Here is a 17039-nt window from a genome sequence, read left to right on the forward strand (position 1 = left end):
TTTTTCCTGTACGCTTACAGCCAAAACCCAGGTAATAAACTGGCAAAACACATTACCATAGGTAATTATTATTGGTTACCTGAACTCATGAAATGAAGTACTAGAATCCCAAAAGTTGCATTGATTAATTCACTCACCAGCATTGTCCTATATTTTGAGATTGTATTTTCATAATAAAGGTGGCTTGACACTTATCTGCTTATTAAACTGTATGCACATAATTGATGTCTGGTATTTAATACAAACAAAATTTCAAGAGGCCTAATGGGTACTCCATGATTTGCTGTAGTGAACAAGGGGTTACAATCACATTTCTATCCCTCTTCAGCTCTAAAGAGTCATACAAACTCAATGTTAACTGTTTCTCTCTCCACACATGCTGTCAGATCTGCTGAATTTATCTGGCAATTTCTGTTTTTATTTCAGACTGCCAGCACCTACAGTATTTTGCTTTTATTTACATACCGAAGATGTGTAACCTTGGTGTCGCAGCTGGGAGAACCTCAGTTGGAAATTGGCCTCTGGAGAAGTCACCTCAGATACAAGCTTCACTAATGAAAATGTCCTGCTGCCTCTTGCCAACTATGTTAAATTGGTGTCCTCTGGTTACAGACTTTCCCACTGGTGAAAACAGTTACCCCTCATCTACTTTATCAAAACCTTTCATAACTTTGAGCTCCTCTAGTGAATTTCCCCCAACTTTATTTGGTCCAAGGAGAACAATCTCAGCTTCTCCAGTCTCTTCATTTAACCCAATTCCTGGTAGCATTCTGATGAATCCCTCTTCTGCAACATCTCCAGGACCTTTACAGCTTTTCTAAATTATTCAATTTAAGCTACTAAATATAAATTTATATACACAGGCATTTAAATTAGAAGCCATAGCATTTAATCCAATGTTACTTTGTCTAGTTGTGACAAGGGCATAAGTGCAACTAAATAAGGGTCTTGGAGTAAAGCATGACAAATGATTGACTTAAATGTTCAATTTTTGAAGAAAGAGTCATGGGTGAATTGGTCGAGTGACTGGCATACCCAAGAAATTTTGAAACAATCTTACCTCCTCTTCATCTATTCTGAAGTAGAATAGAAAGTTGACAACCAGCTTCACTAGACGACATTTTGCAGCTGGAGAAATGAAAAGGTATAAACATCAGAAAGCTTCTTAATACTCTATGCCTAGTTTGGTTCCAAAAACAATTCCAACGGTTCCCTGGTGGAGCAGATAAATTCTGCATCAGCAGCACTCAAAACACATTTTAAACTGACCATAATTTGAAGGCAAAGATTGTTGCAGCCTTTATAAAGTCTTTTTACTGCAGAGTTTTCAAAGAGTCTATGAGCAAGAACAAATGCTAGCAATGCCTTGGAGCTCCAATTGTATTCAGAATTATTCTGACCCCATCGAAAGAGAAAAAATTCTTTCGCACCAAAGTTCAATGTGAACTTGGACCTGAAACAAAATTCTGGGCACAACTACTTGAAGGTTCAGTGTTAACCTCCCATGGAACCTTCTGTCTCTGGATTGGTAAAGGATTGCTGATTTGCAGAAAGAAGCCTGTCCAAGTCATACTTCACAATTAATTTGAAGTTCATCCAATTCACCAGAAACCATGTATGTATCTCATGGCTGCATGAAGATGCCATTTGTTTGTTATCTGACCAGAATCATTTCCCGCACCTTCTAATGTTAATACGTGATGCATCCCACAGCAGTGACACTGATTGACATCACTTCATACAGGACAAACACATTTACTGCCATAACCACCATTTTATTTTTAAACTGTAGCAGTACATATGGTTGTTCCTATACTCGTGCACATCCATCAGAACATTTCCTTACTGAAATATAACTTGGTGTATATTCTAACCAGGGAAGAAGCAAACAATAAGATATACAAGGCACAAAAATATCTTTGTTGCAGTGTCTGGACATCCTGTTAAGTCCTATAAGCGCTCCGTAGTGATTTAGCAAGCATTATAGACATTTTTTTGGTTGTCAAAACAAAACTTGCTGTAGCAAGCATATAAAAATTTTCCCCTCTTCCCAAAATTTCATGATTGATCATAAATACTGAAAAAAATAGAATAGATTGGTGGTTGAAAGCAGGATTAGACATAATGGGCTGAAGGGCCTCTTCCAGGACTGTAAACCTATGAAAAGTAAAGTTTATTTATTAGTCACAAGTAGGCTTACTTCTGCACTGCGATGAAGTTACTGTGAAAATCCCCTAGTAAAAGGAGCACTAAAAGAGATTATAAACATTGATTTATAAATTACCCTGACAAGGTTATGGGTTTTCATGAGCTTTTGCATTACCCATCTTTAAATTTCTTTTTTTTTTAAATCCTGATGGGGCACACCCCATAATTATTTGATCCCGATGACTATAATCTATGCTATGTTCCTAGAAATTCCTGACCACATTTTGGCAGCGGGGAGCTGAGTCAAGAAAATTCTTGTTTGCTGCTCAATGATCTGGCCATGGCTTTGGCCTTTTCAAGCCCTGAACTTTATTCCTTTGTGATTATACTCATGATTTTGTGATATTGTCTTTTATTATTCACCTTTGTCAGGATAAACAAGCAGAGTCATTTGTCGTCTGTCATCTGTTATCCTGTGAAAAATCAAGACTGTCCATTGTTTTTTTTCCCCTCTGATTGTACTTATCCGCCTGCATGCCTGGCATTTTTTGCAAAGGAACTAGAGTATAAGAGTCACGAAATGTTGTTGCAATTGTTGGTGTTGGTGAGACCACGTCTGGAATATTGTGCCCAGTTTTGATCTCCTTATTTGCGGAAGAATGTGGTGGCATTGGAGACAGTTCAGAGCAGATTCGAGGACGAAAGGGTTGACATATGAGGAGAGATTAAACAGTTTGGGCTTATACTCGCTGGAGTTTAGAAGGATGAGAGAGGATCTGATTGAGATATATAAAATTTTAAAAAGGGATTGATAAAGTAAATGGAGACCAAATGTTTCCTCTTATGTGGCAATCTCGAACAAGATGCCACAGGTATGTTTTGAGAGGTGGTAGATTTAAAACCGAGATGAGGAGGAACTACTTTCCGCAGAGGATAGTGAATTTGTGGAACTCGCTGCCCCATACTGTGGTGGAGTCTGAATCACTGAATGATTTCAAGAAGGAGATAAATAGATTTCTAATTTAAAAAAGATATGGGGAGCAGGTGGGAAGATGGATTTGAGACTAGGGAAAGATCAACCACGATCTGATTAATTGGCAGAGCAGGCTCGACAGGCTGAATTTGCTTACTCCTGCTTCTAGTAGTTATGTGCTCCGATAGTGGAACGAGGGAGGCTATTGTTAAATGTTCATTGCTGATGGCATTCAAACTTGGTTTGTTGTGTGGTACTGGGGAGACAGGGTGATATCAGGGTCTGCCCACTCTACTTCTGGCCAAGTGTCAAATTCTAATACTTGGGTTTCAGTTTTGCAATCTGGGGACTGCTTGGGGGTCTCTTTTCTATTGGGGAGCATGCTGAATTAGTACAAGGGTTGTGCAGTACTTACCTTTTTTTTATGTGCTGTAATCCTTGCATTTCCACTGAGGGAGTATATTTTTTGGTACCTTCACTTTATTTATGTGAGTAGTGCCACAGCAGGGCAGCAGATAGGTAGTTTAGTGTAGATAAATACCCTAGGGTCTGAGGTTATACAACGAAATACATGTAAGTGTTAAAAAATAAAGCTGAACAGAAAATCAGACAGAACAATACAGCACAGGAACTGGCCCTACAGCCCACCAAGCCTGCACTGATCACATCATCCTATCTAAATCAACACATGTATCCCTCTATACCCCACCTGTTCACGTGTCTATCCAGTTAAGTCTTAAATGTCACCATCACGTCTGCCTCAGCCACCTCACTTTGCAGTGCATTCCAGGCCATCACCATCCTCTTTAAAAAAAACTTCCCCTGCACATCTCTACAGAATGTTCGCCCTCCCTTACCTTGAACTTATGCCCCCGGTGATTGACATTTCTGCCGTGGCAAGAAGCTTCCAACTGTTCACCTTATCTACACCCCTCAATTTTATAAACTTCTATCAGGTCGCCTCTCAGCCTGTGTCTTTTCAGGGAGAAGAGTCCCAGTTTATTTAATCTCTCCTCTTGCTAATACCATTCATACCAGGCAACATCCTGGTAAACTTTTTCTGTACTCCCTCCAAAGCCTTCACATCCTTCTGGTAGTGTGGTGACCAGAATTTGAGAATATTCCAAATGTGGTCTAACCAACGTTTTATATAACTAATATAATTTTCCAACTTTTAAACTCTATGCCCTGGTTAATGAAGGTGAGCATGTCATATGCTTTCTTCGTCACCTTTTCCGCCTGTGCTGCCACTTTTACATATTTGTAAACTTGTACTCCCCGATGTGTGTGTATCTGTGCTCCTGATGTTCTGCCATTTTTGTAGCTCCCACCTGAATTGGATCTACCAAAATGCATCATCTCGCATTTGTCCAGATTAAACTCCATTTGCCATTTCTCTGCCCAATTTTCCAGCCTATATCATGCTGCATTCTCTGACAATCTCCATCACTATCCGCAACTCCAGCAATCTTAGCATCATCCATAAACTTGCTAATCAGACCATTTAAGTTTACTTCCAAGTCATTTATATATATTAGAGGTCCCAGCACTGAACCCTGCAGAACATCACTAGTTACAGACCTCCATTCAGCAAACCAAACAGGATTTGTTAACCCTGATGCATTTACTTTGTTGAAAGCCAACATCCTCATTGTACCCAAATAACTTGCCACTTGGGTCTACATGCAGTTTGGAAGGAGGGAGGCAACCCCCAGTTACTTACAAAGCTCTGACTTCAAACGGACACCAGTAGCTAATGCCTTCCAGTTCATTGTACAAACCAACTCCAGAAATAGGCGTTGAAATATTGTACTTAAAGTTCGATAGCTATAAGCCAGTTATTTCAGGAAGCAGGAATGTAGCCACAGCCATAAAACTATCACAGGCCTGATGCTTGTTTTGTGTACTTACTGCATTAGTTTAACAAATGGGCTTCAGTTAACGCTGGTGCCATCCTCGTAGCAGCAAGATGGCACAGTGGTTAGCAGTGCTGTCTCAGCACCAGGGACCCAGTCCCTGGGAGAATGTGCCAACTCCATGCAAACAATTCAATTGTGTGTGGAGTTTGCATGTTCTCCCAGCTTAGGCCACTGTGCCGAGTCTGCATGTTCTCCCTGTGTCTGTGTGGGTTTCCTCTGGGTGCTCCAGATTCCTTCCATAGTCCAAAAGATGTGCTGGTTAGGTGCACTGGCCATGCTAAATTCTCCCTCAGTGTACCCAAAGTGGTGCCAGAGCGTGGTAACAAAGATTTTCACAGTAACTTCATTGCAGCATTGACGTAAGCTTACTTGTGACAATAATTAATGAACTTGAACAAGACTTATAAAGATATTAATTTTTGAAGTCTGGTAGTTGACCAACCACATGAATGCACTACCTGAATTATATGAGGAAGCTCAACCAATTTGAACATTTTCTTCATTAGGAAATTAAACCATCCATTTTTTGGAAACTGAAATAGTTAACCTCAGAACCTTACTTTTTTGATAGCTTAGAAAATAGAAAGCTACCTCACAAGCAATTCATCTTCTTACGAGTGTATTTTCATTCTGATACATTTAAGAACCTTTGATAACCTGACAACGTTCCTTGTGAACTTGTGGATATCTGCCACTGATTTTTTTTTCAAAAATCAAGTGCAAACTTTAAACACAAGTCAAAGAGCAGTTTTCTGATGAAAGGAAATTTGTAAATGTTATCTTTAAATGCAAATTAAACAACAGTTGTGCTAAAAGTAAATTTGAAAAGCTTTGCACGTCACTGGTTCTGAAATTCAAAACCAAAAACGACTGTATACTTAAAACATCTTGAGCAGGAGAGTTTGTATTCATTATGAACACTCAGTAAGTTTACTGTACTAAATCAGCATCAATGTTGAGGATGGTAGTTTGGTAATTTTCTTAAGACAAATGTCCAAAGAAAATTACCTCCATGACAATGCATGTTATATTTCCATTGATGGATTTTTGGAAATATTATTTCCTTCTTCACTATTATCAAATATTTGAATTTTTTTTTGAGGCAGCAATGTGAGAATGTACTTATTCCGTACAGTTAGCTTCCCATACCTCAACTGAACCTAGAAAATGACAGTCAGAAAAACCAAGTGGACTGAGGAACTTTACCAGGATCTCACTTAGACTCAAACAAGTGACATCTGGAGCAGGAAATCAGAAATAGCACATCTCAAACAGATTTGAAGAGGATTCCAAGGCAAACACAAATTGTACGATCTGGATTATGTCAGTGAAGTAAAACATCTTGTACAGTTTATGACCTGCAAAATTGCTGACCAGCTAATATAGTTATGGGAAAGTTTTTAATATCCCTCACTTTCACAAACTGGGTGTGTATAGATAACACTAAAGGAAGAATTAAATCAAATTCAAGATAACTTTAGAAAATTTGAAAACTGACAGTTACATAACAAATGAACATTAACATGAGACACAATGCACATTGGCAGGAAAACTAGAAACATCATCGGCATCTTCGAAAATAAAGAACTGAATGGGATCAAAGAGCAAAGCCAAAGATCAAAAGGTTCTTAAATGTTCTGACTTAGAACTGTACTGTCGTTCCTTTGCTATCACTGAGTCAAAATCCTGGGACTCCCTTCCTAATAATATTGTGGATGTACCTACTGCAGCAGTCCAAGGAAGTGGCTCACCACCAGCTTCAAGGGAAATTAGGGATGGGTGATAAATGCTGGCATAGCCAGCTGGGCCCACATCCTATGAACGAATGTGGCCAAATTCCACTCCAACTCCATCTTTGTGCTTGCTGACATCACCGTAGTGGGTCAAATCTCAAAAAACAATGAGACGGAGTTCAGGAGAGAGATAGAGAATCTGGCAAAGTGGTGCGACAACATAAATCAATGTCAATAAAACAAAAAAAAAAGTCATCGACTTCAGGAAGCGTAGTGGGGAACATGCCTGTTTATGTCAACGGTGATGAGGTGCAAATGGTCGAGAACTTCAGGTTTCTTGGTGTCCACGTCACCAACAACCCATCCTGGTTCCTCCCCGCTGATGCTATGGTCCAGAAAGCCCACCAACACCTCTACTTTCTCAGTAGGAGAAAGGAATTTTAGTATGTCTGCTAGGACTCTCACCAATTTTTACAGATGCACCATAGAAAGCATTCTTTCCAGACGTATCACAGCTTGCTGTGGCTCCTGCTCTGAACAAAGTACAAGAAACTACAAAGGGTTGTGAACGTAGCCCAGTCCATCACGCAAACCAGCCTCCCATCCACTGACTCTGCCTACACTTCCCGCTGTCTCGGCAAAACAGTCAGCATAACCAAGGACCCCATACAATCTGGACATACTTTATTCCACCTTCAGGAAAGAAAATACAGAAGTCTGAGATCACGTGTTAACTGACTCAAGAACAGCTTCTTCCCTCTGCCATCAGACTTTTGAATGGGCTTACCATATATTAAACTGATTTTTCTCTATATCCTAGCTATGACGATAACACTATATTCTGCACTATGTACTCTATGAACAGTACATTTTATCTGCATAGCATGCAGAAATAATATTTTTCACTGTATCCCAATACATGTGGCAATAATAAATCAAATGTAAATAAGTATGAAAATACAATCTTGGCAGTTGAGGTGCCTGCAAAAAGTCTTCCGCATTCTATGTAAGAAACAAAGTAGATTCTGGTTAAATTATTTTTCAGTTTAAAGGACTGAACATTTAAACCCATTTTGGATCTCAGTTTCCTAATGAAGGAATGGTCAAATTGGTGAACAAATCATTAAAAGTAACATCGCAGATGAGCAAAATCATTAAAATGGGCAAAATATAAAGCAATGGACTTATTTCTGGAGGCACTGAACTCAAAAATAGTGATGTTATGTTAAACTTACACAGGAAGCTGTGTACATTTTTGATCTCCATATACAAAAAACAGAAGCCAGGGTGAAATGTAATCATTTACAGGGACGGTACCAGAACAGAAAGATTATGGCTAATTGAGAAAGATTAAACAATTTGGGCTTTTTAAACTTTATACAAAAATATGTAAAGATGACATAATGGAGCTCTTTAAAATTAAGAATAGGTTATACAAGTTAGACATGGAGAGAATGTTTCGACTTGCAGAAGCAGCCAAAAGCTGGGGCCTAAAGTACAAGATAGCTAATAATAAATCTAAAAAGGAGAAAATTTTTTACCCAAATGGTTAAAATGTGGAACTTGCTATCACAGGAACTGGTTGGGGAAAATGGCTTAGATCCTTTCACAACCAAATCAGTCAAGCGCTTGAGAAAAGAGAATAAAAGATATGTTGAAACACTGAGATGGGGCCAGCGAAATAGTAAACTCAGTCGATAAACTATGCTAAAGGTAACTGGGCCAAATAACCTATTTGTGCTACAAATTCTATGCAATCCTATACAGTAAATTTCTCCCAGCTGGGAAATATTACAAAATGGTGTTTCCCAAACATTTTCTCAATGTGACCCTGTTTTAATGTCTGAGGCTTCACGGGATCCCAGTGTGAAAGCTGTTGAGGGGCAGGGGTGTGTGTGTGTGTGTGTGTGTGTGTGTGTGTGTGTGTGTGTGTGTGGAGATAAGAAACGTTAAGTGGGGGGGAGGTGAAGGATTCAGTACCTGAGCAGGGGATTTTTAATTCTTAATAAAAGCAAATTACTGTGGATGCCAGAATCTGAAACCAAAAAAGAGAAAATTTTGAAGACTAAGGGGGCTTCACAGTTGTCAGAAATCAATCTGAGCTCCGTGATAGCCTCAGAGCTCATGGCCCCAAATTCTTGTGGTGAGCCACAGTTTGGGAAGCCATATTCTAAAGCCAGCTGAGATAGCAAACTAGTCAGAGACTCCTTAGTAACGTATTGCTACATAAATGAGCACCTGTGTTTTAAGGATCAGGTTTATGTTGAGGATTTGTACAGTTATCTTGACACATTAATAATACAGCTTATAGACTGGATTCAGCATTTAACTCTCCATGAGAAGATGTTTAGGAACCACTGCTCTATTTCATCACAATACTGAAATCAGTTTCTGGAATGATTTTGTTTTACAGAATTTATTTAATCTTTCCTGATAAGAATGTTGCTAGGTACTCTTCCTCTCTCTGTGCTTGCAAAGAGTCAGCCAATGCTCTTCGCACATGGTCTCTTCAATATCTACTTCAAGGTGTTTCACCACATCAACATTCTAAGAACCGGACACACTTCAGCAAAATGCAGTTTTCAAAATTAGTATTTTAGAAGACATTAATAGTGCCAGACCCTAAGGTGCTATATAGATTCCCTAAAGATCAGCATTGCCTGAAATTTGTAACTGTTATGATCACAAAATGGTTATCACTACTTAAAGTAATAACAGTGTAAAGCTGACAGCATCTTCTGGCATTCGCACATGTGCAGTTTATTGAACGCAGAAATCAAGAATTTGCTATTGGAGTGTGTTGTTTGAGGTCTTTGCAGACGTAATCAACAAAGAATCAGGGATTTGACAGGAGTGTTAGCTTTTTACACTATTCTCACCGTGAAACTACTGAAAATGTTAACCCTTGTTGAATGAGACGTGTCTTGAAATATTAAATAGTCTATTAAATTGTAATCACTTCAGCCTTAAACAACTAACTTTACAAGTGTGACATATCAGTCCTTCAGAACATTTACATTTCTCTGCCATAATTTTATCTTTTTCTTTTAAATGTTGTTATTTTAGCTTCTACCCTAATCTTGCACATATACCCCATTTAACTTCTTTAAAAAAGAATGAACAATAAGGCCTGCTTATTTTTTGCGCTGAGAGAATTCTGCAATTTGATTGGCTAATTAGCTTATCTACTACCTCGACTGCTACAAGATAGTGACAAACCCAAAGCCGAGCAGGAGAGAATTTTGACACTCTAGAACTTGCTAAATTTTTGGACAGCTTTTTGAAGTCAGCATTAAGTGCCATTCCTTTGTTGTTAATCTGACCACAACATTTATTGTTGGTCCAAACTGCCCACATTCGTGGCCAACAAGCACAAACAAAAAAAGGATCGTTTACAAGAAAACTGGGCATCTGATTCAATTAAATGTTATTTAATTATACTACATTGTGGTAAAATTTTCAAAACTTGACCTTAAACCAAAACAGATGAGCAATGACAGGTACAAATTTGGCAACACGTAAATAGGGGATTATATAAACAAAATACATAGTCCCTTTCCAACTCCACCCCAGAGCAAACATTACTGCTTTCAGTAAAAGGCACAATGACTCCTTGGATTGGTTACATCCAAAACTCCTTCACTATTGGCAGATGGGTGTATTTTTTACATCAGGGATAGATTTCACAATGCAAAAATATCAAATACATCAAGAACTAGCATGTCACAGTAGGTGTATCAAACATCAAGTGGCATACGAGTTAATTTTTTTTCCTCTTCTGCTCAACTAATTGGGTTATTATTGTTTATATTTGCTCTGTCCTCATGTTATTTGAATTTGTAAAAACAATGGTTATTTTGGACTTAATATCAATTTCCTATGATAGGTAGAATGCTGTTGCAGATAGAATATTTAAATTTCCAATTAAGTTATGAATATACAAATATGAAATGCAAGTGATTGTTCTGGTGACCTACTGCAACGTAACTTAGTCCACAGGCATGATGTCTAATTGTTTAAGACCTACAAGCAGGGAATGAGAATAAATGAAATGTGCAATTACTACAAACACAATTGCTTTTAAACATTGGTTAGACACCATGTGTCAGCATTTGGAGAGGTAACGACTGGTTAATGTTTCAGATACAACTTTTGTCAGGATTCCGAGTTCTGATGGAAGGGTCCAATGCAAAATGTTAACCCATCTATTTTCCTTCACAAAAAGCAATTACTGAAACACCTGAATAAACAGAAAACGCCAAAATATTCAAGCAGGCCAAGCAACAGCTAGGGAGAGGGTAACAGCTAAGATTTCAGACATAAGGGAGGGATTTTCCAGCCAAGCTTGCCCCAAAACTGGATAGTCTGCCCCCCGCCACAATTCCCGTGGCAGGCAGGACGAAAAAAATCCTTCCAAGGTCTTTCAAGGGAACTGAGAAATGTTACAGGTGTAACGGGTTTGGAGAAAGCAGAGCTAGGAGGAGTGGGTTTGATACAGAAGAAAGAGCTTTGCTGCTCTCATCCCCTTTCCCCATCTCTGTACTCACTTAAAGAGCCGTTACATCTGTAACATTTCCCATTTCTGGCAAAAGGTCACTGACCTGAAACATTAACTCTGTTTTGCTCTTCACAGATGTTACCTGACACGCTGGATGTAACCAGTATTGTGTGTTTCCCCCCCCCCCCCTTTTACAGATGATGACAGACTTGCTGGCCCTCTCCCTGGCTTGTGCCTCAGAATGAACCAATCTACCAACCTCAGCTCTCTGTTCAACCCAATCTGAGTTTTACCCTCACCATTAAAAAAACCACCTGATTCTAATACCCTAACAACAGCTCCTTCCGTGCATATCTTGATCCATCAGCCATGGAAACCCTCATTCTTGCTCGTTGCCTCCTAAACTTCCTGCTACGTGAATTCCTGGCCAATCACTTGACAAAACCTCAGCTCATCCAAAACACTGCTGTATTTTTTTTAATTCATTCATGAGATGTGGGTGTTGCTGGCTTGGCCAGCATTTATTGCCCATCCCCAACTGCCCATGAGAAGGCCACACCCCAAGTCCAGTTGGACCATCACCCCTGGTGATGCTGACTTACCATTATGTCCCAGATCTCAACATCTTAAAAGTTCTTGTTTCCAAATACCCTCAGTCTAATCCCCATCTCTTTAGTCTTACAACTCTAGCTTGCAGCAAGAGTCTAGAGCTTCAGGAACTTTGGCTCAAAGTCACTGAGCTGCAGACACTGCAACGCATCAGGCGAGGGTAGAATGTTACCTGGACACTTTTACTAGGTGGTGGTCACACCCCTTAGGATACCCCCTTCTGATGTGGAAGATGGTCAGGAACAGGAGGGAGCAACAGCTACTTAGGCAGGTAAAGGGACCCAGAAAGCTGCTGTTCAGGACTGGCAAAGCTGTTGGACAATCGCAGAGGCTGAGGTTCTTTGTTTGTTTGGATGAGAGTGGGAGCAGCAGGATGGATGAGCTGATTGGCCATGTCACTGTGGGGCAGGAAGACTTTCAAGTTTGGGGATGGGGTGCAAAACAAAATGTAGTGGTAGTAGAGGTTAGTAAAATGAGGGGAAATTACACTGTTCTCAGCAGAAAAAAAAGCAAGCATCAAAAAGTGCCAGGTTTAGGGCATTTGCTCAGGGCTGGAACCTTAGTGGAAGGGGAAGGATCCAGTTGTCATGGTCCATGAAGATACCAACGACAAAGGCAGGATGGGGAAGGTGGTTATACTGTCACTATAAAGGAGCCAGGCACTACATTAAAAAGCTGATAATCTGTGTTATTACCTGAGCCATGTGCAAATAAGATAAGAGAAATGAATGCATGGCTTAAAAGGTTGATGTGGGAGAAACAGGTTCTGGAACATGGGACACCGTCACCAGTATTACGGAAGATGGGGGCTGCACTGTTGGGATGGCCTACAGCTGAACTGTACTGCAACTGGTGTTCTAGCAAGCTGTATAAGGGGGTTTTAAACTAAATAGTAGGGGGCAAGGGATGAAATTTGGGGAGATGTGGTAAGCCAAAGAATAGAGACAAGGCAAGAGAGAAAGGTAATAATATCAGAAACGATGAACAGAATGACAAGAAAGAATAGAGAGCACAAAAGTAAGAGTAAAACAGCAGAATGGCTAGCGCTTACAAAAATAATAAAAGAACAAAACTAAAGGTTCCGTATCTGAATGAATGTAACATTCGAAACAAAACAGCTGAACTAATAGCATACATTAAATTAATTAAGCACAATCTTATAGCCATTACAGCAACATGGTTGCAGAATAACAGATTGAGGTCTGAATACTGAACGGTGTATGACATTTTGGAAGATCAAGAAACTAGGAAAAGCTGGAGGCTTTGTTAACAGACCTTTGGGGGAGGGGGAGGGGGAGGGGGAGGGGGAGGGGGAGGGGGAGGGGGAGGGGGAGGGGGAGGGGGAGGGGGAGGGGGAGGGGGAGGGGGAGGGGGAGGGGGAGGGGGAGGGGGAGGGGGAGGGGGAGGGGGAGGGGGAGGGGGAGGGGGAGGGGGAGGGGGAGGGGGGAGGGGGATAGGCGAATGAACTAAGTTCAGGAAACCAGGATATGGAAGCGGTTTGGATTGAGATGAGAAATTATAGAGGCAGGAGGTATCTTGTGCGAGCAATCTAGAAGCTCCCTAATTGGAACTACTCAGTCAGAGAGAATATAAAGGAAGAGATCAGGCTTGTCAGAAAAGAATGCCAACAATCATAAGATTTATTTAAAATCTACATACAGATTGGAAAAAAAAAATCAGATGAGCAAAGGCAGCCTAGGTGAGGAATTCATAGAATGTTTTTGGATAGTCTCTCAGAATAGCAAGTTTTGGGGCTAACTAGAGAGCAGGCTGTACTATATTGTATTGTGTAACAAGATTAAATCGATAACCTCAGTGAAGGCACCCCAAGGTAGCAGCAATTATAAGATGATTGAATTTTACATTTATTTGTGGGAGAGAAGAGCACATCCAAGACTACTGTTTCAAACTTAAATATGGTCTATTATGAGGAGCGGATGCTTCCTCGTGGGGCATTCTAAATCACAAGGTCATAGTCTTAGCATAAGGAGCAGCAAATTTAAAACAGTTGAGGAGAAACTACTTCTCCAAAGGATTGTGAATCTGTGGAATTCACTACCCCAAAGTGCAGTGGATGCTGGAACAGCGAATAAATTTGAGGAGTTAGATTTTTAATTGGTAATGTATTGAAGGGTTATGGGGAGAGCGCAGGAAAAAGGGGATGAGGAGCATATCAGGCATGATCAAATAACAGAGCAGACTCAATGGGTCAAATAGCCTAATTCTGCTCCTGTATCTGAAGATGAAAGCGGAGTTGAGTAGAATAAACTGGCAAATGAGGTTAAGCAATGGGTGAGAGGTTCAGTGGCAGACATTTAAAGGGATATTTCAGAATACACAAAATAGAAACATTCCAAAAATTCCAAGGTAAGGAACCACAATCCGGGGTTAACTAACAGATAATATCAAACTTAAGGAGAAGCAAATAACTATACAAAAACAGGTCAGAAGATCTGATGAAATATAAAGAATGACAAAATGATAAGAACATAAGAAATAGGAGCAGGAGTAGGCCATCTAGCCCTTCGAGCCTGCCCCGCCATTCAATAAGATCATGGCTGATCTGTCGTGGCTCAGTTCCACTTTCCCGCCCTCTCCCCATAACCCTTAATCCCTTCTCTTATCAAAAACCCATCAACCCGCTTCTTAAAAATATTTAGCGAGGCAGCCTCCACCACTTCAACGGGCAGAGAATTCCAGAGATTCACCACCCTTTGAGTGAAGAAGTTCCTCCTCAACTCCGTTCTAAACCGCCTCCCCTTTATCTTGAGGCTGTGCCCCCTAGTCCTACTGTCTTTTTTGAGCGGGAAGAGTCTCTCCACCTCTATCCTATCCATCCCATTCATCATCTTATATGTCTCAATGAGATCTCCCCTCATTCTTCTAAACTCTAACGAGTACAAGCCTAGTTTATTCAGCCTCTCCTCATAGCTCAATCCCCTCAACTCCGGTATCAGCCTAGTAAACCTCCTCTGCACTCCCTCCAGGGCCAAAATATCCTTGCGCAGGTGCGGCGCCCAAAACTGCACACAGTACTCCAGCTGCGGCCTCACCAATGCCCTATACAGCTGCAGCAAGACCTCCCTACTTTTATATTCAATCCCCCTCGCTATGAAGGCCAGCATCCCATTCGCCTTCCTGACCACCTGCTGCACCTGCAAGCTGGGTTTTTGCGATTCATGCACAAGGACCCCGAGGTCCCTCTGCACCGTCGCCTGCTGCAGTTTTTCGCCACGTAAGTAATAGTCCTTCCTACCATTCTTCCTACCAAGAATTATAATACCAGAGAAAGGCAGCAAGAAAAATGAAGATGATGGTAATAGTTTTTATAGATATTTAAGAAAGGAGTTAACAAAGTGAGCATTCGTTCTATAGTGAGAATCTGGGTAATTAATAATGGACAATAAGAAGATTATATGAATTGAATTAGTAGTTTGCATCTGCCTTCACTGTAGAATGTCAAGGATGCAAGTAACATCCCAGGGCAGCATGGTGGCACAATGGTTACCACTACTGCCTCACTGTGCCGGCAACTTGGGTTTGATTCCCGGCTTTGGTCACTGTCTGTATGGAGTTTGCACATTGTGGGAAGAAACCTATGCAGGCACAGTCTGAAAGACGTGCTAGTTAAGTGTATTAACCTAAACAGGTGCCAAAGTGTGGCGACTAGGGGATATTTCACAGTAACTTCATTGTAGTGTTAACACAAGTCTTACTTGTGACTAATAAAAACTTTACTTTCACTTTAGAAGTAGCTGTAAATCAGGAGTTGGGAGGGAAGAACACAGGTAATTTACAAGTATCAGGGAAGCAAATTGGAGCTGTCGGCAGACAAATCCTTGGGTTCTGATGGATTTCATCTTAAGGTTTTAAAAGTGGCTAGGGAGACAGTAGACAATTTTATTTTTCTAAATTTCTCTAGATTCTGCAAAGGTTTCGTTAGATTGGAAACTAGCAAATATAACTGCTTTATTCAGAGAGGGAGCAAGACAGAAATAAGGAAACTACAGGCCAGTTAGCTCAACATCCGTCATAGGAAAAATGTTAGAAAGTATTATTAAACATGGTAAATACAGCACTTAAAAAAAAAAGCAGAAACAACATGATTTTGTGAAAGGGAAGTCACGTTTGGCTAATTTATTGCAGTTCACCCATCAAGAAGCAGTGGTTATGGGGGTGGGAGGGGGTCGCCCATCAAGAGACAACAATCACGGTGCAAGCAAGTGAGAAGAGGTCACCCATCAAGAGAAGACAGTCACAGGGCAGGCGGGTGGGAGGGGGTCACCCATCAAGAGACAACAGTCACAGGGCAGGCAGGTGGGAGGGGGTCACCCATCAAGAGACAACAGTCACAGGGCAGGCGGGTGGGAGGGGGTCACCCATCCAGAGACAACAATCACAGGACAGGCAGGTGGGAGGAGGTCACCCTCAAGAGACAATACACTCAGAGCACACAGGAGGGGGTCATCCATCAAGAGGCAATGGTCACAGGGCAGGGTGGGGTGGGGGGAGGTCGACCACCAAGAGGCAACAATTACAATATAACACCCAGGGCTTTACCTCCCTCTCTCACCAGCTGGAACCCCTTTAAATCCCAGCCCCCAACTCCCCCAGAGGCTGGCTGGAGGAACATGTATTGTAAGTCTTGCTTGTCCTTACCGTCGGTGCGCTTCGGCCCTCTCATGGTGAGCTCGGCCGCTTTCTCAGCCGGCTGCTTGGACAGACACAGCAGCTCCTTGTCATTGTATCGCATAGCAGCCGCTCAGAGAGGCCGCTTAGAGAGCCCGCAGCCTCCCCTCGATCCACAATCCCCACCCTCCCTCCGTCCCCGACGTTTGAAGCGACCCTCTCCCTCCGTCTCCACCCTGTGCCAGCTGCCCGCTTCCCTCAGGGGTATTCCTGGAACTCCAGGCCTTTGTGAAGTGGCACTGGTTGTGGTAAATATTAAAAAAATTAATCAAGGTGCGCGGGGAGGCCCGCGGCACATTGAGAGGTCAAATAAGCACGGGTAAAATGAGGAAACGCCTAGGGTTTACACCACAAAGGGAGCAGCATATAATGGCGATAAACCATGGCGGTTACTCCCACTCCACCAGCTTCACCCGCCGCTTGTCGTTCTCAATAAAGTTATTGAAAAGACCCACTTCCGGTGGACTGAC

At 41.3% G+C, this 17039-nt stretch overlaps 1 protein-coding gene across 1 annotated transcript in view; it reads right to left on the reverse strand.

Annotated features, from left to right (window-relative positions):
* Positions 1-16975, reverse strand: part of plekhj1 (pleckstrin homology domain containing, family J member 1) — a 32965-nt gene extending 15990 nt beyond the window's left edge. Inside the window, exons 1-2 of the mRNA XM_080213044.1 lie at positions 16540-16975; positions 1061-1128 (exon numbers count right to left, since the gene is read on the reverse strand). Of these exons, the coding sequence (XP_080069170.1) occupies positions 1061-1128; positions 16540-16633 (162 nt within the window). The 5' untranslated portion in view covers positions 16634-16975. The remainder of the gene's footprint in view (positions 1-1060; positions 1129-16539) is intronic.
* Between the last annotated feature and the right edge of the window lie 64 nt (positions 16976-17039).

The sequence above is a fragment of the Carcharhinus amblyrhynchos genome, chromosome 26, assembly GCF_965287045.1.
Source record: "Carcharhinus amblyrhynchos chromosome 26, sCarAmb.v2.hapA, whole genome shotgun sequence".
In the NCBI taxonomy this organism is placed as follows: Eukaryota; Metazoa; Chordata; class Chondrichthyes; order Carcharhiniformes; family Carcharhinidae; genus Carcharhinus; species Carcharhinus amblyrhynchos.